This window comes from Camellia sinensis, chromosome 8 (genome assembly GCF_055761805.1).
Source record: "Camellia sinensis isolate YWXY chromosome 8, ASM5576180v1, whole genome shotgun sequence".
Classification (NCBI taxonomy): Eukaryota; Viridiplantae; Streptophyta; class Magnoliopsida; order Ericales; family Theaceae; genus Camellia; species Camellia sinensis.
Genome location: NC_138968.1, coordinates 192258464 through 192285645, shown reverse-complemented (window position 1 = coordinate 192285645; position 27182 = coordinate 192258464). Strand labels below are relative to the sequence as shown.

Below are 27182 nucleotides of genomic sequence, written 5' to 3'. Positions count from 1 at the left end.
CTTTCTCGCACTCTGTTTTCCTTTCCCTTCTGCTATACCTTTGTATGTAGAGGGAATTTGAAATGATTTTTTTAATTTTTATTTTATTTTATTTTTTTTCCAACTTACTAACAAAAACGACGTCGTTTTGGTTAGTTTTAATTTTAGCCGTTGCATTGGTAACTCTAGGAGATCACTCTAAGCTTCTCACTGACGCTTTGGTAGTACCCCAACCAAACAGTTAACAATGGCTTCCTCTATTGTTCCATCTTCATCTCGATCTCGATGGACATACGATGTGTTCTTGAGCTTTAGAGGCGAAGACACTCGCGATAACTTCGTCAACCATCTATACGCAGCGTTGGCTCTGAAGGGAATTCACACCTTCAAAGATGATGAAAAGCTCGAAAGAGGAAAATCTATTTCTCCAGAACTCCGAAAACCGATTCAAGAATCAAGGTTTTCAATTGTGGTTTTGTCCAAGAACTATGCTTCTTCCAGATGGTGTTTGGATGAGCTTGTGGAGATACTTGAATGCAGCAGCACAATTATTTATCTGATTTTCTATCACGTGAATCCATCGGAAGTGCGAAGCCAAACAGGGAGTTTTGGAGGTGGATTTGAGGAATTGGTGTCCAAACAGGAAGTATTGGGGATGGACAAGGTCCAAAGGTGGAGGAATGCTTTGGAGCAAGTTGCCAATTTATTAGGATGGCCTTACCCTAGTGATACAATTGTTAGGTATTTAATTAAAATATTCTCCTTTTGTTCTCTTTTTATTTCTATAGTTTAGATTGAAGATTCAATTCTGTTTGGTTTCAAAAACAATTTTTTTTGTTTTTCATATTTTAGTCAATTTTTTATTTTTGTTTTTTAGATGCATTTAATCTATAATATAAATGTACTTAACAAGTAAAATACGAAAAAAAAAGGGTTACGAAGATGTATTTAATTTTTATATATTTTTTATATTTAGTAAATTTTTTTTAAAAAGTAATAGTTTTTGTACTTTTAAATATATCTAGATTAAGATAATCTAAAAAAACAGACAGAGTTATGTTTTGAAGTCATGTGTCTTAAATTTTAGTTGAATTATTTATGTTTGTTTCTTTTTATTTGTTTTACTATTCCCCTAATTGTACAGGTCCGAATCAATGTTCATCCAAGAACTTGTTGGGATACTTTTTAAAAAATTAAACCATACATATTCGAGTGTCTTTGAAGACTTATTTGGGATGGATTCTCCTATGGAGAAACTGATTGAATTGTTAGGATTAGGATGGATGATGCTCATGCTGTTGGGATATGGGGAATGGGTGGAATGGGTAAGACAGCTATTGCAAGAGCTATTTATGACCATATCTCTTCCCAATTTGAAGGTTGCAGCTTCATTGAAAATGTTAGAGAAGTTTCAGCAAAAAGTGGTCTGAAAACTCTATAAGAATAACTCATTTCCGAAATCTTAATGGAAAAAGATTTGAAAATAGGAAGTGTTGGTAGTGGAGTAAGTATGATAAGGAACATGGTATGCCGTAAAAAGGTTCTTATTGTTCTCGATGATGTGGATGAATCAACAGAACTTGAAAAATTGATAAGAGAGCATCATTGGTTCAGTTTTGGAAGTAGAATCATTATAACAACTCGAAATCAACATGCATTAACTAGATATGGCATAACACATATTTATGAGGTTGAGGAATTAAGAGAAGACGAAGCTACAAAACTCTTTAAATCGAAAGCCTTCGGGAAACTCCAGCAAATGGAAGACTATGGAGAACTTGTACATCGTGCAGTAAAGTATGCTAAAGGAGTTCTTTTAGCTCTCAAAGTTTTGGGTTCTTTTCTTTGTGGTTGAAACAAATATGAATGGGAAAGTTCATTAAACAAGCTGAAAGAAAGCTCTTTGAATGAAGTTCAACAAGTACTCAGAATAAGTTACGATGCATTACAATTGGTAGAGAAGGAAATATTCTTAGATATTGCTTGTTTTTTCAAAGGGAAAAACAAAAATGATGTAACAAAAATTCTAGATAGTTGTGGCTTCCACCCAATTATTGGAATAGATGTTCTTGTTAAGAAGTCTCTCGTAACTATCTCAGACAATAAGCTGATGATGCATGATTTGATACAAGAACTAGGGTGGTATATTGTTCGCCAGAAATCACCTAAAGAGCCTGGGGAGTGTAGTAGGTTGTGGCTTCAAAAGGATTTGACATGTATGCTGATGGAGAATACAGTAAGAGATTTTATAGAAGAGCATGACCACTAAACTTATTTATTTAACAAAACTAATTCTACATAATTTTGTCAGCCTTTTAACCTTGTGTTGTTGTTATTTGCTTGTACTTATTAGGGAACAAAAAATGTCGAAGGCATAGCTGTGGATTATCCTGACCTCGGACATCAAGATCCCAAGGACATTAGCCTGAAAGAATTGAAGTTGAAGCCTAAAGCTTTTGCAAATATGTCAAACTTGAGAATTCTCAAAATGTGTTGTATGCACCTCACAGAAGACCTCATATATCTTTCTAATAAGTTAAGATATCTTGATTGGTGTGGATACCCTATGAAATGCATGCCTTCAACATTTCAACCAGAGCATCTTGTTGAACTTCACTTAACCTCTAGCAGCATTGAACAACTTTGGGAGGGAACAAAGGTATGAATGTGCATTATGTTTAATTATTCTAAATAAGATGCAAAGTCCTCGACACAGTATATTTTTCGTAATTTCTTTTTATTTTTTGTTTTTCTTCAGCCACATCTAGGCATTTTGAGGATCATGAATCTTAGTCACTCAACATATCTAACCAAGAGCCCAGACTTCACGAAGGTCCCAAATCTTGAAATATTGATTCTTGAAGGCTGTACAAGTTTGGTTAATCTTCATCCATCCATTGGAATTCTTAGAAGGCTTATTTGCCTCAACTTGAAGGACTGCAAAAATCTCAAGAGTCTTCCAAGTGACATTCAATTGGAATCTCTAGAAGTTCTTAATGTCTCTGGGTGTTCAAAACTTGAAAACATTTCAATCAACTTTGGATATATGAAATGTTTATCATAACTTTATTTAGATAGGATTGGTGTAAGTGAACTTACACTTTCAGTTGGACATCTTACCAGTCTTGGTTCTCTGAATCTAAGCAATTGTAAAAATTTAAAAAGTATTCCAGGCAACATTTGTCAGTTGAATGCTCTTACAAGTCTAAACCTCTCTGGGTGCTCCAAAGTTGACAAACTTCCGCAAGATGTGGGTTTCCTGGACTATTTAAAGGAGCTTCGTGCAGATTGCGTTGCAATTAGACAAGTCCCCTCCTCCATTGGACTTCTGAAGAAACTAGAAATATTATCCTTTCTAGGGTGTAAAGGACTAACATCTAATTCATGGCATTCTTGTTTCTTGCCTTCAACGTTACTTAGATGGAGAGAGAATTCCATGACTTTGGAACTAGTAGCTTTGTCAAGGTTAGAGTCTTTACAAGAACTAGATCTCAGTTACTGTAATTTAAAATCTATCCCCACATCCATTTGCCACATCTACTCGTTGCAACAATTAAATCTCAGTGGAAACACCATTGAAAGTTTACCTGCAAGCATGAATCAACTTTCGAAGCTGTCAAGCTTGCATTTGGAAGGTTGCAAGAGCTTAAAGAACTGCTAGAGCTTTCATCATCAGTACATAAAATACTAGCCGATGATTGCACATCATTAAGAACAATATTGAGTCCATCCACATTCAAAAATGTTGACTTCTTTTCCTTCATGAATTGCTTCAAACTGGTTGAGAACAAGCAGAACAACATCCTGACAGAAAAATTTCTTTCAAATTTATTTCAGGTTCTCTGTGTGTGTGTGTATGCATTGTGACCAATCTCTATTGTACAGAGAAATTCTGGAGGACAACAATCCGTTTCTTTTATTGTTTTCCCCGGGAGTGAGATTCCAAAGTGGTTCAGTCATCAGAGTAAGGGTTCTTCAATATCTTTTGAGCTGCCTCCACATTGGTATAATAGTAGGTTCTTGGGAATTATTTTCGCTGCTGTTGTAATCAAGGATAAATCCAAGTGCCACAAGTGCTTTTCTTTTAAGATGGCGTTTAAGCACCTTGGTACTCAGACGATCACCAGAAAATGCTGTATACCGCATCTACATTTTCGATTGGCGAATTCTGGAAATATACGAGTTGTTTATTTCCCATGCACTGACTTTCTGGGACTAATGGAAGATCATATGGGGCAATTGAATGAGGGTGGAATTGAATTTCAAGTTTGTTTAGTTCAAGCCAGTCATAATTGCCCATTCGGAGGACTTAAAACGGATGCTGTAGCTTATGATGGTATAAAACTCGGACGTCATACAAGTGAAATTGAATGGGAGCATGTTGTTGAGGTGGAAAAGGTTGGTGTCCATTTATTATACGAGGAAGCTGATGAAGACGTAGTGATTATATACAGACCTGAAGATAACTTGGGTGTGGGTATGTTCCATGGAGACTTGGATAGATCAAGAGGAGTAGAAGTTGTTAGTGCTAGTGCTAGTGCAACTACATCAAAGAGAGAACGCGATGACCTCAATGACAACAATGACTATGATGTAGCAGCAGCAGGACCCAGTCGAAGTGGCGGATTCGATGATCAGGAGGAGGACCACTTCAATATCAAAAGGTTTAGGACCAAGTGAAAGTGGCTGCTTTGACTAGGTATGTACCTTGAACTCAGTTGGCACCAAATAAAATTGTCTTCAACTCGGACACTCTACTGCAAATGTTTCCAATTACAATAGAATAATAACACTTGCAGCACTTAGATTTATTCTTGATTCCAACAACCGCGAAAACAAATCCCAAGAACCTGTCATTATACCAATGTGGAGGCAAAACAAACGATACTGAACACCCCCTACTTTGATGACTGAACCACTCTGGAATCTCACTCCCGGGGAAAATAAATTCAGCGTATTCAAAGTATCTCTGTACAATAAAGATTGGTCACAATCCAGGTTTTAAAAAGCGGCCGCAACCGTTACGTAACGGTTGTGGTAGTTACCGCCACTCGTTACGGCCACTTTTGCAGTTGTGATTGAGATTCACAGGTGTATTGGCCGTAGCGGCTACTATAGCGGTCGTAACGGTGTTGTAGCAGCCATAACAGCCTGTCACGCTCCGTTACGTAACGGTTCCGTATTGTTTCTTTCGAAAAAACACACACAAAAAAAAATTGAAAATGGGGGAAGAGAGATAGAGAGAGAAGAGAAAAGATGGAGGAATAAGATATAGAGAGAGAGAAGAGGGAAGATAAAGAACATGTTATTGATTTGTTGAAACTGTAAGACCTATGCTATTCTATTCAGTTGCTACCACTCAACCATTTTATTTTTGTGTGTTTATCTATATATTGTTTGAAAATAATAATAATAATAAGTGTGGTCATTATCTATTTGGCTTGATTAATATATATATATATATATATATATATTTAGACTTTTATTTATTCTTACTTTTGTCATTGTTTATCATATATATAATAGTTAGTGATTGATTTTTTGTATAATATAAAGTCATTAATTATTAAAATAAAATGTAAAAAACTCAGTTTATAGTGATTTAAAAAAATGAAATATATTAGATCAAACTTAAAAATTTATAAAAATTGATCAATATTTATTTTAAAACCCAATAAATATGATCATGGAAAAAAATGTACGTATCGGTAAGTTTTTTTCAAATTGTGCGAAAAATAAAAAAATTCAGGGTTCCGGTTACCGCAACTGTTACGCTACGGCCTTTACACCCCGCAACCGCAACCGCGCCACCGCCACCATTACGGCGACCGCAACCGCTTTTCAAAACCTTGGTCACAATGCTTAGACACACACACACACACACACACACACACACACACACACAGATACACACACACACACACACACACACACACAGAGAGAGAACCTGAAATTGATTTGAAAGAAAATTTTCTGACAGGATGTTGTTTTGGTCAACAAGTTTGAAGCAATTCATGAAGGAAAACTCTGCAACATGATCGTATTTGGACAGACTCAATATTGTTCCTAATGATGTACAATCATTAGCGTCTATAAAATGTATATATGATGAAAGCTCTGGCAGTTCTTGAAGCCTCTTGCAACCATTCAAATACAAGAACCACAGATTAGAAAGTTCATTCATGCTCGCAGGTAAACTTTCAATATTGTTTCTACTTAGATCTAAACTTCGCAACGAGTAGATGTGGCAAATAGTTGTGGGGATAGCTTTTAAATTACAATCATCGAGGAATAGGTGTTTCAAAGACCCCCACCTCAACAAAGCTTCTAGTTCCAAAGTTGTGTGACTCTCTCTCTGTCTTTGTAAAATTGAAGGCAAGAGGGAGTAACTACATGAATCCTTTAAACAGTCCAGAACACCCACGTCTTGCAGCAGTTTCTCAAGTTTGGAGCACCCAAAGAGATTTAGACTTGTAAGAGCTTTCAACTGACAAATGTTGTCTGGAATACTTCTCAAGTTTTTACAATTGCTCAAACTCAACAAAACAAGATTGGTAAGATGTCCAATTGAAAGTGGAAGTTCACTTACACCAATCCCATCTAAATAAAGCTCTGATAAACATTTCATATATCCAAAGTTAACTGAAATGTTTTTAAGCTTTGAGCACCCAGAGACATTAAGAACTTCAAGAGATTCCAATTGAATGCCACTTGGAAGACTCATGAGATTTTTGCAGTCCTTCAAATTCAAGAAAATAAGATTCTTGAGAATTTCTATGGATGGATCAAGATTAACCAAACCTGTACAGCCTTCAAGAATCAGTCTTTCCAGATTTGGGATCCTCGTGAAGTCTGGGCACTTGGCTAGATATGTCGAGTGACTAAGATTCATGATCCTTAACATGTCTAGATGCTATTAAAGGGGGGGGGAAAGGATAGATAGAAATTGCAGAAAATATATTGTTTCAAGGACTTTGCATCTTAGTTAGAGCAATTAAATGGAATGCATATTCATACCATTGTTCCCTTCCAAAGTTGTTCAGTGCTGCTATATGTTAAGTGAAGTTCAACAAGACGCTCTGGTTGAAATGTTGAAGGCATGTATTTCATAGGGTATCCGCACCAATCAAGATACCTGAGCTTGTTAGAAAGATATTTGAGGTCTGTTGAGAGGTACATACAACAAATTTTGAGAATTCTCAAGTTCAACATCTTTGCAAAAGCTTTAGGCCTCAACTTCAATTCTTTTAGGCCAATGTCCTTTGGATCTCGACTTCGAAGGTCAAGATACTCCACAACTATGCCTTCAACCTTTTTTGTTCCCTAATAACCACAAGAAAATAACAACAGCACAATGTTAAAAGGCTGACAAAATTATGCTGAATCAGCTTTGTTAAATAAATAAGTTGAGAGTGTTCATACTTTTCTATAAGGTCTCTTACCGTATTCTCCATCAGCACACGTGTTGAATCTTCATGAAGCCCTGACGAACAATATTTCACCCTAGTTCTTGTATCAAATCATGCATCATCAACTTATTGTATGAGATAGATACAAGAGACTTTTCAACAAGAACTTTTATTCCAATAATTGGGTGGAAGTCACAACTTTCTAGTATTGTCCTTACATCATTTTTGTCTTTCCCTTTGAAAAAACATGCAATATCTAAGAATATTTGCTTCTCTACCAATTGTAATGCATCGTAACTTACTCTGAGTACTTGTTGAACTTCATTTAGAGGATTTTCTTTCAATCTGTTTAATGTACTTTCTCATTCATCTTTGTTTCACCCACAAAGAAAACAACCCAAAACTGTGAGAGCTAAAGGAACTCATTTAGCATACTCTACTGCACGACGTACAAGTTTTCCATAGCCTCCCATTTGTTGGTGTTTCCTAAAGGCTTTCAATTTAAAGAGTTCTATAGCTTCATCTTCTCCTAATTCCTCAACCCTATAAATATGTGTTATGCCATATCTGAATAATGTATATTGATTTCGAGTTGCTATAATGATTCTACTTCCAAAACCGAACCAATCAAGCTCTCCTACCAATTTTTCAAGTTCTGTTGATTCATCCACATCATCAAGAACAATAAAAACCTTTTTACGGCATACCCTATTCCTTATCGTACTTAAGGCACTACCAACATTTCCTACTTTCAAATCTTTCTCCATTAAGATTTCGGAAATGAGTTGTTCTTGCAGAGTTTTCAGACCACCTTTTTTTGAAACTTCTCTAACATTTTCAATGAAGCTGTAACCTTCAAATTGGGAAGAGATATGGGCATAAATAGCACTTGCAAGAGTTGTCTTACCTATTCCACCCATCCCCCTATCCCCACAACACGAGCATCATCCATCCCTAATCCTAGCAATTCAGTCATTTCCTCCATACGAGAATCCATCCCAATTAGGTCTTCAGAAACACTCGAATATGTATGATTTAATTTTCTAAAAAGTATGCCCACAAGTTCTTGGATGAACATTGATTCGACTTGTAGATTTAGGCCAATAGTTTGTGAATCAAAATGCAAAAGAGCTATAAAAAGGTAAACTACCATTATTTTAATTGTGATTAATGTTGCTCATTGCAATGGATAAAGATAATTATGGAACAGGACATATAAATGTATAGAGACATAAGTGTGTGTATTGAAAGAAGATGTGCACTAAGGGAATTAAGCGTGTGGAAATAAAATTTTCCAAAGTTTAACCCTGTGAACAAAATAAATCTTAATTTTTAAATTTTGTCAATTTAAAAACTAAATTTTAATTTATTTTCGATCTAAATTATTTGTATATTTTTATTAAGTAAAATTAATTGAAAAATTATATTTTCATCATTAAATTCAATAAAAAAAATATTTTAAACATTTTATGTATATCTATATTGAGTTTAATAATTAAAATAATTTTAAAATAATTTTTTCTCAATTTTTATTTAACAAGAATGATTGAGATTAAAAATAAATTGAAACATTAGAATTTAAATTCTTGAGTTTTTTTTTATAATTTATAATTATCCCTTTATTTTTATCTTACATCGCACAGCCAACTGGTAGTAAATCATAGAAAAAAAAGTAAAAGAAAAAGAGAGAGAATGTTTTAATTTAATTTAAGTAATTAAATACCTAACAATTGAATCACTAGGATAAGGCCATCCAGATAAATTGGCAACTTGCTCCAAAGCTTTCTTCTACCTTTGGACCTTCTCCATCCCCAATACTTGCTGTTTGGACACCAATTCCTCAAATCCACCCCCAAAACTCCCTCTTTGGCGTCGCACATCCGATGGATTCACGTGATAGAAAATCGGATAAACAGTTGTGTTGCTGCATTCAAGTATCTCGACAAGCTCATCCAAACACCATCTGGAAGAAGCCTAGTTCTTGGAGAAAACCACAGTTGAAAACCTAGATTCTTGAATCGCTTTCCAGAGTTCCAGAGAAATAGATTTTCCTCTTTCGAGCTTTACATCGTCTTTGAATGTGTGAGTTCCCTTCAGAGCCAACGCTGCGTATATATGGCTGACGAAGTTATCGCGAGTGTCTTCGCCTCTAAAGCTCAAGAACACATCGTATGTACATCGAGATCGAGATGAAGATGGAACAGATGAAGCCATTGATAACTGTTTGGTTGGGGTACTATCAAATCCCTTACTCAAAAGATTGGGGATTTTGATTGATGAGAGAACAGATATTACAGTATCTCTCGTTTGGATAAATTACACTTTCCACCTACTGCATTTTACGCAAAATTTTATTTTACTTTCTACGCATTAAATTATAATATTTAATTCCTACACTTTTGGTCAAATATCACATTACTCCTTCTATTAATAGTAAGGGTAACCGAAGTTAGGAAGTGTCACAATTTTAATGTATAAGAATTAAAGAGAAATTTTGTATAAAGTATAAGGGTATAAAGTGTAATTTATTCTCACATATTTTTTAAGTAACTAATCTTTATTAACAATGAGACTAACAAAAGGGTCAAAGTAATATTTAATTAAAAATGTAAAAAATTAAATGTCACAATTTAATATGTAAAGACTGAAATAAAATTTGTTGTAAAACGCATAAATGTAAAATGTAATTTACCCCTCTTGTTTCTATACTCTGCATATTTGCGCTACTTGCGAGCTACTTGTTTGTACAGAAGTCAACGTCCCAAAGTCTGAAAGTTAATTTCCACAAAATTTCTTCCTTCGAAGAATGCGAGTATTGCGAGTATTGTAATAATAATAATAATTACATCAACCTTCTTTTCCTAAAAATTACAATTGTGGTGGGTCTTTTTTTAATGTTTGTCATAAGTATATATATTAAAAAATATATACTTATCAATTGTTAAAAAAATTGGGAAATTACACTTCAATTTAAAAATTATTTTCAAATTAATGATAAAATTACAAATATTGAAAAGTAAAATTATAAATTATTTTATATTTTTGTAATTAAATTTTACAAATTCTTTTGTTAAGTAAAATTAACATGTATTATGAAAATATGTATTTAAGGTGTGATTTATACTGCAATTTAACTATTGTGGACGCACACTATTCTGTGCAATATATATACACACACTATATTCCCCTAATTGCCAAAAAAAAAAAAAAAAACTCACTGTTGAGTCATCTAGTAAAATTTACTCATGTTTTAACATTTAGTTTTGTTAAAATGTCATATTTACTTTTACCCCAATATCTAATGAATAATGATTCATAACTCTAAATTTGGAACTCTAACAATGACTCTAATGATGTGATATGAAATTAAAAAAAAAAACACATATATTAAATCATTTATGAGTGAGATTTACTGTCACATACGTAGAACTCTAAAAACTCTACTTTTAGTCACTACTACAAATATAGATAAAGATCACACTTTTTTGGTGTGATGTATGTTTTTTAATCACACTTTTTAAGTTTTATTAAAGTGTGGTCTTTAGGAGTGTGATTAAAAATGGTCATTTTTAATCACACTTTTTAAGTGTCATTAAAAAATACTTTCATCACATCTTTTAAGTGTGATTAATAATATTTAGATCACACCTTTTAAGTGTGATTAAAAACATTTAGATCACACCTTTTAAGTGTGGTTAAAAACATTAGATCACACCTTTTAAGTGTGATTAAAAATATTTAGATCACACCTTTTAAGTGTGGTTAAAAACATTTAGATCACACCTTTTAAGTGTGATTAAAAACTTTAGATCACACCTTTTAAGTGTGGTTAAAAACATTTAGATCACACATTTTAAGTGTGATTAAAAACTTTAGATCACACCTTTTAAGTGTGATTAAAAACATTTAGATCACACCTTTTAAGTGTGGTTAAAAACATTTAGATCACACCTTTTAAGTGTGATTAAAAACTTTAGTTCACACCTTTTAAGTGTGATTAAAAACTTTAGATCATACCTTTTAAGTGTGATTAAAAACATTTAGATCACACCTTTTAAGTGTGATTAAAAATATTTAGATCACACCTTTTAAGTGTGGTTAAAAACATTTAGATCACACCTTTTAAGTGTGATTAAAAACTTTAGATCACACCTTTTAAGTGTGATTAAAAAAATTTAGATCACACCTTTTAAGTGTGGTTAAAAACATTTAGATCACACATTTTAAGTGTGATTAAAAACTTTAGTTCACACCTTTTAAGTGTGATTAAAAACTTTAGATCACACCTTTTAAGTGTGATTAATAACTAATAAAACCTGTGATAAAAAAAAATTGACATATTTAAAGAATAATCAATATTATTTTTGCACGCGCATTTGAATAATGTAATACACACTATATACTATATTTTGAATCACAACCATATATTGAATGAAATAATATCATATATTTCATAAATAAAAGTTAAATGTTTAAAAGTATATACAAAGAAATTAAATAAATAAAAAATTAACTGTGATTACATACATTAAAAAATAAAAAATAAAAAACTTGAAAAAAGTAAGTTCTTGAATTCTTTGACGATATTTTGCATCTCTCCAAGAAATTTCTGACCTGAAAAATAAAAAAACAAATTAATTTAAAAACCGCCAGAAGCATATGAATAAACTTACTAATTAATTTATAAACTTACATTTAGATCACACCAAAAATAATGTAATTTATCCAGTTGTTAAACTGCCCCAATCCTTTCCCCACAGCCACCAAAAATGACATAATTATTTTGATTCTCCACACAAATAGTATAAAGCTACAAAAGATATTGATACCCTTGTAGAAGCCAAGCCAAAATAAATCATCAAGGCATGAATGATTTCAAACTTTCTTAAGCTAGAATAATTTAATAATAAAACAAAAAAGTGATCTAAAACTCAAGATATGCACTTGTAGAAAATGACAATATTATTTGAGAAACAAGACATTTAATAAAAGATTAGATACTATTATGTTATTATTATGTTTGAAATTCAAAACTTGAAGAAGCAAAACAAACCTTGTTGGATCCATTTTTGCAGTCAAGGATTTAAGGGAAAAAAGTAGACCGAACATGAGCTTGTGGTCCTGCCGGTACGTTAACATCCAATGAAGAAAATTTCCAATTTAACCATCACTGATTTAACTTGAGACTTTTACACCTCACCATGAAAAAAATTCTTCACCCTTGCTCCCTATATAAACATCATCATCAAATAAAAAACACCATCACTAACATCATCCGCTCTTTCCTATCATAACCATATATATATACACATACCCATATCAGACATGATGCCTCAATTTTTTCCCAAACTAAAAATACAACTGTTACAATGAAGGAAAATTGGACTAAGAGGACACTTGACGACTTCTAATAGTGTCAAAATATGCCAAAAGGGAAAGAAGAAAAATATTGTAACTACTAAATACATTCAACAGATGCAACAACTATTAAGACTACATTACTAAACACTGCTAGAAAATTTATGATTGCTATGAAAGAGATTATTACACTATACACCCACAACCCGTCTCTATTCTTACTCACAGATATTTAAAACGTAAACAAAATCATGAACCACCAATATATGATGCTACCCAACTCAGTTTTGTCATATATTCTAATAATTGAACTTCCTAATGATATCACAGCACATACAGTATACCATCTGCAGTCTTTTGTGCATACATACCTGTGTACCTATTCTCTCATTTGCACGCTGTAATGTTCACAAGCAGCACTATACTGTCCTATTTTGTTATGTAGATACATGTACTGATTCTGGATTATCACTGGAGTGGAGGCATGAAGAAATATATTGTTGATTGTATTACGAATTTGTCCTTCACTCACATGAAACGATCACCGCTGTTGTCACCTTCATTACTTTGTTTCAAACTAAGATTGGCGAAAGCCCTCGACAAATATAAAATGATGAAATTACATGTGCTCGAATTGGCATACCTTTTGCGCTTGCTCTTCAAGACTGTAGAAGTGGAAGAATTGCTGTGCCAATTCCTTTTCCTCTGATTAATGAACCAATTATTTATCTGTTTCAATTGCAACCCTGTTTCCTGGACCAATCTTGCCTTGTCTTCCTCCTGAAAGAACAACAATTAACCACGGTGATTTAGAAAAACTCACCACTTAATTCTTACGGCAAGCAGTATCAACAAACTCACCACTTAATTCTTGCAGCATGCAGTATCACAGATCAATTTAGCCAAACAATAAAAGGCAAATTCAGTGTCCTTTTAATGTTATGGAGAGCACATGAGAGCAAACTTGCCCGAAACTTTTAGCACAAGTCTAAACTAATAACCATGGTTAGTTGGAGCTTCATGCTTACCCATTAGTGCTTTAACCTACCAAATTTGAAACTAATAGCACGAAAGCAACCCATTCAAAGCCAAAGGTCATTGTGCTTCTCAATCATGAAAACTTACAGTTGGGTACGGCCACTTAGAATGTGATTGCCACCAAGCCTTCAACATAGAAGTGGTATCACCAGGGAGCTTTCCTGCCCTTCTCTTGCGTAAGATTTCCTCCCTAATGTCAACGATTTTCTCCTTGTAACCCTATAAAAAAAAATTTTAAAAAAAAAAAGAAAAAAAATATTAGTTGACGGCAATATATGCATAGAAAAGTGTCCACAATCAAATATTTGTCTCTCACCTGTTTCAGTTCATGCTTCAGCTCTTGCCTCACACGCTCCATCAAGGATCTTTCACTCTCTGTTGGGACGAGAGGACCAAAACCCAAGATGTCAGCACCCTCCAAACTTCCATCAAACAAGTTTGTGTCACTGTCTACTTGGTCATCGTCATCATCAGACATTGTTGCCCCTGTGCCTTCTCCAGGAGAAACACCTGTTCATATACCATGTTAAGCAGAATTTGCTTTAGTATTTCAAGATTAGACAGCATGGAGTTCAACATGGTAAAGTACAATTCCATTTTATAATTTTTCATTATGCTTTTGATTCTTGAATCTTGCTACTTTACCATAAGAACAGGTTTATCTGCAGAAGAAACAAAGCAATAGGTGTTCCTTTGACAATTTTTTTTTTTAGATATTGTATATTTATCTCAATAAGGACAAGTGATCTACATTTGGTCAGACCAAAAAAAAAAAAATCAAACGTAACCAATTCCGTGTTATAAAAATGTATACGCATGTATCATGGTTCTCAAGGGTCATCACAGCCACACTAGGTATTCAGTTACAGGTGCTTCTTGTGAAATGTCATAAACCGTCATACGGAAAGGCTTAAGAATCAGATAGATACCATGCAGAGTACATTTTTTTAAAGCAATCACTAATTCCTCTATAAGTAATAGAAAGAATATTAGCATGCCAGACACAGGAGAATTTGCTAGTAAAAACAATGTAATGAGAAATATCCATGAAGATATTTTTTTTTTTTGGTGGGTTATATCCATGAAGATAGATAGTAGCATTGAAGGCTTCGAAATGTTAATTACAGATAGAATGGAAAATATTGAACATGAAGTAGTCCAGAAGCAAGGGACTCATATCACTAAGTGTTATGGGCTAATACAGCATTCTCATGCACTGCACCCAAAACCTTTATCTCAATACTTTCTCGCAGCACTTATATATGCTTCCTCATTTGTCCAGCCTCAAGCTGGTTCTCAGAGGGTTCAATTATTAATAATCATCTGTTGAAAAACAATTCCACACTTCCAGTTTCCTTCTGCAAATTCAGCAATTATGCTACAAAAAGGATTTTTTTTGAAAGGTATTTTATTATGTAGATCATATTAGAATGCATTCACTAACAAGTAGCAACACAACATAATTTTAGGAGTAATGGAAGTGTTGATTTGAGCATCTAAAAATCGAAGCCTATTGATGCTTGTGGGAATTTTAATCATAGTTTTTTTGCTTCATGCTTCTCAATGGAGTTGACATAGGAATTATCTCACACACAATAAGTAATCAACTGCTCGACAAGAGTTTGTGCCTAAATGATTTTATATTCTCTAGGCCTCATTTGGAAACAGGCTATTTTAGTAAATTTTTGGTTTTTTGGCTAAAATATGAGGTAAAAAAAAAACTACTATGTTTAGAATGGCTTTTTGATTTTTTACGAAAAGATGTGCAAAAAGTAGAGAGAAAAGGAAATCTTTGACTTTTTGGTATAGGTTATAGGCTTTTTGATTTTTTTAGTAACTTTTAGGCTTTTAAGCTAAAACATTGACATGCCAAACGAGGCCTAAATATAAGTCTAGCCACCAGAGGAGTTAGAAAAATAATCTACATGGAAAATACATTATCTTCACTGAAGTAAATAATAAGAATAAGAATAATAATTTAAAAAATAAAAAACCAAATTCTTAGCTTTGACCTGCCAGTTAACTGGGTCACAGCATGAAGTATCTATGTGCTCATGTGTAGTTAAGCTGAGGCTGAGTATACATATGCATTGAAAACTAAGAATAAAGTGCAATGATTTCATGAGGCCTTGGGCTTTAGGGCAAATTATTGGATTTAGTCAAGATGCCAATGGTGGTGGATGACAAGCAATAAACTCATTCAACTTAGTAAAGGGCTATGCTCTGAGAGTTCAGAGGATTCTTTGGATTTGGAAAACCAAATTAGAAACCTTCCCAGTAGTCCTGTTCTTTGTTTTGAAGTTTTATTCTTCCTCAAAAGCAAAATATCACTACCTACCTACCAAGGAAGGTGATATGTACCATTCTTAATTCATATCAACAAACTAAAGAAAAATGTAAGGTCATGAGAAGTTATGTAAACTCCAATGTAAGTAACAGCACTAAAGGTCTCGAACTGTCAAAAAATTGTATGATAATCAACATCATTACAAGAAAGCAAGTAAAAATTGGCCTGCGGAAAAAGGATTTCAAATTCTGGGGAAACCTGGAATCTATTGGAGTACACAAGAAATCTGAGAAATGAACAAATCTAGAAAGAATAAATAATGAACATACCTGTTAAGCTTTGTAAGGATTGCTCAATCTCCCAGCAAGCCATTACTGCTTCCATTGCATGCACACGAACATGTTGTTGCAGTTGTTCTTTAAAAGAACAGAGCAAGAGTACATAATGTGTCTACATTATAAGAGGAAGATATATGAAAAATAAGATACATTTAAAAAAAAACTTTCCTTTTGAATGTAGAACATGTTTATGTATCAAAATAAGTCTTAAAATAATATAATGCAGTCATTTTATGACCATGACAGTTGCTCAAAGAAATTAGCAAATGAAAATTTTTGAAACCTTATAAGCGTATTACTTGTATTATAATCAGTGTCTCAGAATATGCTCAAGTATCTGCCACCAAATACTGACTTTGGCATTCAAAAAAAGTGAAATCGGATAATTGAAAGAACTAAAACAACTCCTTAACAAGGCACATTAGATTCCAAATTATGTTCTCATTTTGCATACCATCACTATCCATCTTTAAGGCAAGATTATCACTTCTAAACAAGTTTCAATCATAATACACCAGTTTAATACCTTGCAGAAGATGAAAGTTATGACTCTGTCATTCCTGAAATTGTAACCTTGGAAGTTTCCATATCATTGAGATCAATAAAGATCACTCATTACTGTTCTAGTATATAGTTTGAAATTGAGAGCAGATTCAATCCTTTGTGCACACAATCCAATTTTCCTCTGCTGGGGATTTATCATAAAATACTATTTAGTGCAAAACTACCACAGGGAAAAATAGAAGAACTCTTCTACTACCACATCCATGAGTTATTTATATGAAATATATCCATATAAAATTCATCCACCCATGCAGAATAGTAGTTTTATCTCTAGGAAAGTTTCTTCCTACAAATTTATAGGTACAAAAAATGAGAAACCTTATTATTATCAAGAAATTCTGCTTTCAAGTTCTTTAACCTCTTTCCATTTAATTGACAGGGTTGCAGGATGTATGCCGCTATGTTTACACAATATAGCTGATGTACAAGTGTAGACTCTTGTCAGTGACGAAACACCTTTCATGACTCTCAATTAAAGCACTCAAACCTCGGAGAAATAAATTAATTAATTAACTAAAAATCCAAAATGTATGGCATTAAGAAAATATTACTACCATTCAATCCAAGTTCTCTAGATGTGGGAACCAATTCAAGCTCTTGTAGAATTTCCAATAGAGAAAACTCAAATTCATCCACAAGAGCCTAAGAATTGAAGCAGTTTTAATTCAACACAAAATAGTTAACTAATGCATTTAGTTGTACTACCTTCTTAAGGAAACTAAAACCCTAAAATTGGAGTTAATCAATGAGTTCATGTTTTTCCACATACTCGTCGTACACCTAACCTAATCATTATTAAAATGCCTTTATTCTCATTGTTAATAGGTCTACAGTTTGAAATGTCCAATTAAGATGCGACGCAGAGAGACAATAATGTGTTTGGTTATCTTGGAAACGACTTTACTTGGAAATGACTTTAAAGCAACAGAATCATCTAGTAGCATATGCTGATCATCTTTGACAGTAAAAAATATTTAATGAAATTGTTGCTTCAACTTTCAGATTCATTGAAAATGATCTTGGCTTTGAGTCACATCATCATCACTTTCTACATCTTTTAATTTTGTGAATGCATTACACTCTTAAAACTTTATTTAGATGTGTTTTATATAAATGGTAAAATTAATATCACATTTCCCTAATTGATTAACTAACTAACTTCAATCAAATATGAGTTCAGGGTATCCTCAATTGAAAAATGCAAAAATTATATTATCATAACAACTTCAAAGCTTTCTCAATCAGAGGTTATGAGATTTATTGTTCGCGTCAATTAATTTCTTAAAGAAGAACAAGAAGAAGAAAGCGTTGCTATTGATTCTAATCGTATCTAAGGTCAAGAGCAAGGCTCACAGACTCTTAGGTTTCAGGAGAACCTTAGTTTACAGCAATCTCCATCATCAGCGGTGCATTTTGTAGTCATTGCTCATAGAGTCAGTCCATTATTGTGAGAAGTATGCTGTTGAAATTTTTTTACTACGTAGTTCCAAATTTAAATTTTTCGCCCCCATGTAATCCAAATTCAGTAAATATTTTCTCAAAACTGCAGTTCAAAGCTTCTCAATCATGAGTAACACTCAATGAATAAGCAGCAATATTGGCCATTTTTTCATATCAACAGTCTCAGCTCCAATAAGTAATTGTCTATCACTGCAAATCAAGACCTCTCATATAATTTAGTAAAACAATACTTTAAAGTTCCTACCAAGAACTTAATTTAAGAGCAAAGACAACTAATCAAGACCTCTCATCCAATATTTAGTATAACAATACTATAAGTTCCTAAAATAACTTAATTTTATGAGCAAAACGTTTGATGCCCTTGTTCCAGCCACTCTTCACATTACAATGCAGATCCATACGAACGCAACAAGTACAGAAAGAACAAAAATAACCAATATTTTCCCTATAATATTTACTTGTCAAGAGGATATTGATCAAAATTGATTTAAAAAAATAATCTATAGCAAGGAAAATTTTCGCCCTGATGAATTGTTATCTAGGAAGCACGGGTGCGGGTACGAGTACGGTACGGGTATGAGTGCGGGTACGCCGATACGGCAAAACCCCAAAAAAGTATGATACGGGTACGGCTGCGGTACGCCGATATTTTTTTTTTTTTTTTTTTATAATTATGGTTAAGGGATCCAACCTACAGGAAGATAACTTAAAACCATTGTTGAAATTAACCAATGTTGAAACAGGCAGATAACTTAACTTAACTCAAAACCAATGGTTATGCATCACAAATTAATGCTCTGTTTTTCAGTTACAAAATCCTCATCACTCCCCCTCAAAATAAATAGCTACCAAAGAGAATTTAAGGTGTCAAGGGATTTTAATTTGTCATCAAGCTTTACAACCAATATCATATTGCATATATATATGACATATATCAGAAAAAAAAATAAGGACAGATCTTAGTTAAACAAATCTGGACAGATTTTAGTTCAAAAATCTGGACATATATCAGAAAATAAATAAATAAATTAGGACAGATCTTAGTTCAACAAATCTGGACAGATTTTAGTTCAAAAATCTGGACAGATTTTAGTCCAAAAATCTGGACATACATCAGAAAAAAAAAATAAAATAAATAAGGACAGATCTTAGTTCAACAAATCTGGACAGATTTTAGTTCAAAATCTGGACAGATTTTAGTTCAAAAATCTAGACATACATCAGAATTAAACCTTATGAACAAAGTTTCCTTTTTGATTAAGAATTAAACCTTATGAACGAAGTTTCCTTTTTGATTAAGAATTAAACCTTAATCAAAAAATAGTCATTCAAGTTTTTTCGGTGTCACTTATAGATCCACTCACTTCTCTCAAATTATTTCCCAGCAAAATACACATTAAACTCCCCTTGCTATTTTTTTGCTTCTTCAGAATCTTTGCTAATTGAATCTAGGTGTGAAATGATATACATAAAACTATGACAAACTCTAGTTCTATCAAACCTTATGAACAAAGTTTCCTTATATATGTCCAAAAGAGTCCCATGTAAATCATACAATCATTGAACACCAACCACAACCAAAATAATTAAAAACAATGTCTGGCACAACATTTGGACCTCAATGAAAAAATTAGCTCCAAATCCAAACAAGTGATGAATCATGAATCTATTACAGTGTGAGACTCCAATACCAAACAAAATATGTCTAACAAACATATGCCAATTTCAACAAAAATTTAATCAATCTCCAAGCTAGGAATAAATATGGAGTTAATAAGGCCAATAGATGATACTGGAAGAGTTTTCTGTTACAGGAATCAACATATCACATATGGCATTAGAACCAGTTATAGTGTTTCTAATACCATCTTATGGATCCCAAAACAAACAGTATATGCATGTCAAATTATTAGTTTTCTTTGCACAACCGAAACATTTTCTGTTTTATATAATCAAATAAATTTTTTTAATTTCTATGGGAAATCAAAATACTCACGCAAACATATTATGTTTGAAATTCAAAACTTGAAGAAGCAAAACAAACCTTGTTGGATCCATTTTTGCAGTCAAGGATTTAAGGGAAAAAAGTAGACCGAACATGAGCTTGTGGTCCTCACCTAACATCACATGAATATGATAAACTAAGATTAAAAAGACAATTACATGCATTACATATATTTATGTACCTATTTGCACATATTTGCTCATAGGGAATAACAACCTTTAGAAGGTACTGAAAATATGAGCATCGTCGGTGCTGATTCTTGTTTTTGTATACAATTCTATCAACAATTTCAATCTTTGAACCCATATATTCACCTGTTCAGGAATATATTGCACCAATGTGACCAAACACAAAGCTAATTTCCTTTAAAGAAAAGAAAAAGAAAAACAACAACAGATATTGATGTCAACTGAAATTGGAATAGGTTCTAGTATGAGATCAGTTCATCTAAATATGAACTATAACACTATTTTTTCTCTTTTTTTTCCTTTTCTTCTAATGTTCTAGCAACAAACTCTCTCTCTCCCTCTCTCTCTCTCTACATATATATATATATATATATGAATTTGAGTGTATTTGGGTTCTGCTCTAATGAATGCCAAACAGGGATCTTGAGCAGTGCCTCTCAAGACTCACTGGTTGTTCCTCTTTTTTTATACTAACAAATTCTTTGATTCTTGAATTCATGGATTCTATCAAATTCTCTATAAAATCTCACTCAGTTCTGTTTTTTTTGTTTTATAATTTCCTAGATGCATTTATGTTTTTCTTATAGAAGTCCATATATTTGATTCATGACATCTTATCAAAAGTGAATAGACAAGAGAAATCAAATAGAATCTTGTGTGTGATACAACTTAAGCAACCAAAACATACATAGGTTACCATAAATCTATCCTTCGGTGTGTTCAAATGTCTAAATAAGCCAATGTACCATTTTTTTCATTTCTATAATTGTACCTAATATTTGATATCATTAATTCTAATAAATTGCCACAATTTTTCACTAACACTTCAGTCTAGAGAGCACTGAATCTGAAGATTTCAACTCACCAAATGGCAAAATTGAAGAAAAGTCTCACTTGGTTATGAAAGAACTATCTAGGTTCCAGGTTTTTTCAAAGCAATTATTCCAAAAGAGTGCACACTGCATATATAATAACAGAACTATTTCAATGGAGTTGAAGCATGTCTTTTCTTATTTATATCTTCTCTTACCGTAATAAGAAATGTAGTGAAAGCAATTCAAGTACAAAATGAAATGCAATTCATTTTCACAAAGAGAAAAGGCACTCTTACACGATCCAAGTTCCGGTACTTGGAAACCAAAGAATAAGCTTTCGTAATTCCAATTCCAGGAACAGATGGAAGAAAAGCGCAGCCAACTAAGCGCACATGCCTGTGAGAAAGCTAGAAGATAAGTGCGTCTCCTGTCTCAAATTAGTTCATATATATGATAGAAAGGAACCGCAAAGGGTTGTATAATTTTTAGTGTTATAAGTTTGTAAATAAATTTGAAGTGTCTCAAATCACCTGTGAAAAGTTCTTTATCAAAACATTGGAAGGAAGGCACACGAGATGCAGACTAAAAAACCTTGTTTTGCACTATCTCTTCACCATTGCCATAGCGGTCCATCTTGAAGACAACCTGCTTGCAACCAATGCAAAACATAAAAATACAATTAGTGCTAAAAATGAGGCTTGAGTCATCAATATCAAAGTTCTGTTGAATTTCTTACAGTTGGACAGCCATATGCCAGTAGATCACTGTCCTTTGAAGTCACTGCTACAATTCCACCTTTTTCTGCTTCTAGGCTGGATAGGTATGCTAATTGTGCATCAGCTTCACATGGAGATACTACAAATTCAATGTTCTCTGATCTCAGAATCTAAAAAATCAACAGTTGAAAGAATCAAAGATTATAAAAAATGGCAAATTGGTACTTTTAATTCACAGTAGGTAATGGAAAAACACTAAATAGTATTCCAAGTTGCAAATAGCTGATAAAGAGTCGCAATTTGGTACCTGAATCAGTTGATGTGCTGTTGATGGAGTGATACTCACTGCCCTTTGCATGTGAAAACAGAAAAGTGAGTATGAATACTTGATTGTTTCGATAATTTGCATATAACACATAATTATCAGAACTAGTGAGTTGTTTTTTGTGCATTTAAAAATTTTAAAAAGTGACTAAAAAATCACCAAAAATAGAAAAACTAAAAAACAGTTTGTGAAGACAAAGTCAAACAAGATGTGATGGATTTGGTCAAAAAAAAGATGTGATGGATTCAGAATCATACCTCCTTTGTGAAGCCGTGAATAAGCATCAATACCCACCTGAAAAAAGAATGCAAAAAATGTAACTACGAAGAATCTGACATAGATAGATATATATGAAATGAGAGGAGGTGATTATATTACCCGCTTGCCCGCATACTTCTTGATGTGAATGGGTTCAATATGGGGTTTCATGAACCTGAGAAGATCTTTGATACCCATTACTTATAAGCATTTTATCAAACAGTTGAAAGGCCATTATGCAACAGCATTAAATTGTGTTCTATGTTATCCAAATCCGAAGAAACATCAAATACTAAACCAAATTCAACAATTTCAAATATATGCAAGATGTAATCTTTGATTTTTCATGAATACTTTTTACTATTAGCCAGAAACAAAGAAAGAAAATAGTCTGTATAAATTTTCTTCTCTGTTTCATCAATATTTTCTGAACCCATTGAAGCAAAAATGAACAAAATAAACAGAACCCATTGAACCGATCGATCTGTGTTCATTTTAACATAAATTAGTGTACACACACATATATATATATATATATCAAATAGATCTAAGATCGTAGATACAGATCTGAGTTCGTATATAAACAATCAAAAAATCAGAGAATGAGACTCACAAAATTAATCTTCAAATCGGATTGATCGAGAGCTTTGAGCCAAGATGAAGAGAGCCGGATAGAGATTACGATCGTGAATCGGAGCTTTGAGCCAAGATGGAGATCGTGATCGTGAGTCGGAGCCGGATAGAGAGCTCGATCTAGTGAACTTTCACCATAAGAAAGAGGAGTGATGAGGGGACAAAAAAAACCCTAGATCTATCTCAGGACTGAGAGAAATGGAAGAATGAAAAACGTGTGGGCTTAAAGGGGAAATATGTTATACAACTAGCACGGTGCTTTTTTAAATGAGTTGGCTATAAAATATTTTGAAAACCTTTTAAACAACGATTTTAAAAACAACGCCATAACAAAAACGTTGTTATAGGCCAATTTTTTTTTGTAGTGTGACTGTTTCAATTAAATTTATAAAAAAATATTTTTAATTATTCGAATGATAAAAATTATATAAAAGTGATAATTATTTTTTATTTTTTAACTAAATTAATTTTTAAAGATAAAAATTATATAAAAGTGATAATTATTTTTTATTTTTTAAGTAAATTAATTTTTAATTTTTAATTTTTTTTTCTAAAAATCAAACCATACATAGCCTAAGAATCTTTTAATAAGTCATTTCTTATGTTGGTAACTTATTTAATTATTTATTAATTTTACAACATTTTTACCATCATTTTCAATTTTTAATTTATATTTAAAAAAATTTTAAAAACTGTCATAAAAACTTGTTCAATACTTTTTTTGATTTATAAATGGACGTCTCAGTTTGTAAATTTGAAGAAAAAGCGTAAATTCAAAAAATGAGTTTATGTTGGTTTTTAAACATAAATTTAAAAATTTTACTAATAAATTTTTTTTTCAATTAATTTTTTTTCAATGAATTTTTTTTCTAACTGATACTAACCAAGGGGGCAATTGGTAATGCTACTTTAAACCTTAGGGAGGAGATTGTAATTTCTAAAATGTGAGGGGTGGTAATGTAATTTACCCACTGAGGACAAAATTAGTATTCAAAAAAATTAAATTGCTAAAGGGGAAAATTCGTAATGAAACTTTAAACCTTAGGGGGGAAATATAATTTCCAAAATGTGAGGGGGAAACTGTAATAAACATAAATCTCAAGGGGTGTTAGTGTAATTTACCAAAAAAAATTAATTGGAAAAAAAATTATTTGAAAAAAAATTAATTGAAAAAAAAATTAATTGAAAAAAAAATTTGCTAGTAAAATTTTTAAATTTCTATTTAAAAACCAACGTAAACTTATTTTTTGAATTTACATTTTTTCCTCAAATTTACAAACTGAGACAATCATTTATAAACCAAAAAAAATTATCAAACAAGTTTTTATGACAGTTTTTAAATTTTTGTAAATATAAATTGAAAATTGAAAATGAAATTGTTCTGTTTGGTAACGTTTACGTTTTCTGTTTATATTTACAAAAATTTTATAAACTGGTTTTTGTTTATTTTTAGAAAAACATAAATTACAAACGCGTTTGGTAATTGACAAAATGTTTAACAAAATTTAAAAATATAACAAAGAGTGAGAAATGGCAAGTGGTGGCGGAAGATGGTAGTGGAAAGTGGTGATGGTAGGTGGTGGGTAGCGGGTGGTGGTGGGTGGTGGTAGTGATGGGTGGGTGGGTGGTAGTAGACGAGTGGTGGGTGGTAGTGGTGGTGGTGGTGGCAGCGGGTGGTGGGCGATGGTGGCAGGTGGGTGCCGGAATGGCAGGTAGTGGTAGGTGGTGGCGGCGAATGGTGGTAGGTGGGTGGGTGGGTGACGGTGGTGGTGGTGGTGGTGGGTGGGTGGGTGGATGACGGTGGCAGGTGGTAGCGAGTGGGTGGTGGTGGTGGTGGTGGTGGTGGCGGGTGGTCGGTGGTGGTGACAGGTGTGTGGCGGGTGGTGGCGAGTGGCAGGCAGGTGGCGAGTGGTGATGGTGGGTGAGTGGGTGGGTGATGGTGGCAGGTGGTAGGTGGTAGCGAGTGTGCGGTGGTAATGGTGGTAACGAGTGGTGGATAGTGATGACGGGTGGTGGGTGGTTGTGGCAGGTGGGTGGCGGGTGGTGGTGGGTAGTGGTGGGTGGTGGTGGGTGTAGGTGGGTGAATGTGGTAGGTGGTAGCGAGTGGGTGGTGGTGGGTGGTGGTGGTGGGTGGGTGGTAGGTGGTAGGTGGTAGGTGGTTGGTGGCTGGTGGTGGGTGTAGGTGGGTGAATGTGGTAGGTGGTAGCGAGTGGGTGGTGGTGGGTGGTGGGTGGTGGTGGTGGGTGGTAGGTGGTAGGTGGTTGGTGGCTGGTGGTAGTGGGTGGCTGGTGGTGGATGGTGGTGATAGATGGGTGCTGAGTGGTGGTAGCGGGTAGGTGGCGGGTGGTGGATGGTAGTGGCGGGTAGATGGCAGGTGGGTGGTGGTGGCGAGTGGGTGTTGGTGACGGGTGGTAGGTAGTGAGTGGTGGTGGCAGGTGGTGGTGGGGGATGCGTGGCCGGTGGTGGTGGCGGAAGACGGTGGTGGAAAATGGTAACGGGTGGTGGCTAGTGTTGGGTGGTAAAAAAAAAAAAAACTCAAAACTCAAAACGGAAACACATTTTTTGAGTTTACATGTTTTGGCCAAATTTATAAACTGAGACCACTGATTTATAAATAAAAAATTTACCAAACAAGTTTTTATTTGAGTTTTTAAAATTTTTGTAAATATAAACAGAAAACTGAAAACGGTGCCGTTTGGTAACACTTACGTTTTCAGTTTTCTGTTTATATTTACAAAAATTAAAAAAACTAAAATAAAAACTTGTTTAGTAAAATTTTTGATTTATAAATCAGTGGTCTCAGTTTATAAATTTGGCCAAAAATTAAAAACACAAAAAATGTGTTTCCGTTTTGAGTTTTCAGTTTTTTTTTTTTACCACCCAACACTAGCCACCACCCGCCACCACCACCTACCACCCACCCCCACCACCACTCACCCCCCACCACTACCTGCCACCACCACCCACCACCCACCTGTTACGCACTCGCCACTACCATCCACCCCTCGCCGCCACCACCACCATCCACCACCCACCTGCCATCCACCCACCACCACCCACTACCCGCCACTACCATCCACCGCTCGCCACCACCACTACTTGCCACCTACTTGCCACCACCACTCACCACCCACAAGCCACCATCACTAGCCACTCACTACCACCAGCCACCTGCCACCCACCCGCCACCACCACTACCACCACTATCACCCACCACCCACCTGTCACCACCACCATCATCCACTCGCTACCACCTACCACCTACCACCCGACACCGGCACCCACCCACCCACCCACCACCACCACCACCCACCGCCATCCGCCACTTACCTGCCACCACCACCCGCTACTTCCACTACCACCACCACCACACACTCGCTACCACCCACCACCATCACCCATCCACCCACCATCACCACCCACCACCTGCCATCCGCCATCTGCCATCTGCCACCCGCCACCCACCACCCACCATCTGCCACCCACCACCCGCCACCCACCACCCACTATCTGCCACCCACCACCCACTCGCTACCACCCACTACCCGCCACCGTCACCCACCCAGCCACCACCACCTCCAGCCACCACCACCCATCCGCCACGACCCGCTACCACTCACCATCTGCCACCCACCTGCCACCACCACCCGCCGCCACCACAACCACTCACTCGCTACCACCCGCCACCCGCTACCGTCACCCACCCACCCACCCACCATCACCACCACCACCACCACCACCACCACCACCACCACCCACCACCACTAGCTACCCATCACCCACCATCACCACTTTCCACCACCGTCTT

General features: G+C 34.6%; 3 protein-coding genes and 2 pseudogenes across 10 annotated transcripts; 2 read left to right on the top strand and 3 right to left on the bottom strand.

Moving 5' to 3' along the window:
- The first annotated feature begins 226 nt into the window (after positions 1 to 226).
- LOC145788877 (toll/interleukin-1 receptor-like protein pseudogene) lies at positions 227 to 1420 on the top strand (annotated as a pseudogene).
- An 81-nt stretch (positions 1421 to 1501) lies between these two features.
- LOC114318975 (TMV resistance protein N-like) lies at positions 1502 to 4659 on the top strand. The gene is made up of 7 exons (XM_082885905.1): positions 1502 to 1829; positions 1938 to 2215; positions 2333 to 2638; positions 2738 to 3032; positions 3153 to 3479; positions 3593 to 3816; positions 3865 to 4659. The coding sequence occupies exons 1-7, from the start codon at positions 1502 to 1504 to the stop codon at positions 4657 to 4659; spliced, it is 2553 nt and encodes an 850-aa protein (XP_082742031.1).
- A 34-nt stretch (positions 4660 to 4693) lies between these two features.
- LOC114318974 (disease resistance-like protein DSC1) lies at positions 4694 to 6883 on the bottom strand. Its single transcript, XM_082885904.1, has 2 exons — positions 5927 to 6883; positions 4694 to 4948 (listed from the first exon to the last, which is right to left on the bottom strand). Exons 1-2 carry the CDS (start codon positions 6881 to 6883, stop codon positions 4694 to 4696), a joined length of 1212 nt encoding a protein of 403 aa, XP_082742030.1.
- Positions 6884 to 7477: 594 nt separating this feature from the next.
- LOC114318953 (disease resistance protein RUN1-like) lies at positions 7478 to 9709 on the bottom strand (annotated as a pseudogene).
- Positions 9710 to 11802: 2093 nt separating this feature from the next.
- On the bottom strand, positions 11803 to 23620 carry LOC145788679 (homeobox protein knotted-1-like 2). 8 transcript variants are annotated; one of them, XR_014338923.1, is made up of 10 exons: positions 23355 to 23620; positions 22862 to 22926; positions 22741 to 22777; positions 22466 to 22508; positions 22179 to 22297; positions 21973 to 22087; positions 20656 to 21838; positions 20479 to 20551; positions 16401 to 16521; positions 11803 to 12002 (listed from the first exon to the last, which is right to left on the bottom strand). XR_014338923.1 is itself a non-coding variant. In XM_082884478.1 (9 exons), the coding sequence occupies exons 5-9, from the start codon at positions 16453 to 16455 to the stop codon at positions 13275 to 13277; spliced, it is 555 nt and encodes a 184-aa protein (XP_082740604.1). In that variant the 5' UTR covers positions 16456 to 16521; positions 20479 to 20551; positions 20656 to 20753; positions 21739 to 21838; positions 21973 to 21997; the 3' UTR covers positions 12708 to 13274. The 8 variants fall into 8 exon arrangements, 3 of the variants coding, with proteins under 3 accessions (XP_082740604.1, XP_082740606.1, XP_082740605.1); XR_014338922.1 differs by having other exon boundaries at positions 22179 to 22328; positions 22466 to 22503; positions 22862 to 22916; XR_014338920.1 differs by lacking the exon at positions 23355 to 23620 and having other exon boundaries at positions 16936 to 20551; positions 22179 to 22328; positions 22466 to 22503; positions 22862 to 23220.
- Between the last annotated feature and the right edge of the window lie 3562 nt (positions 23621 to 27182).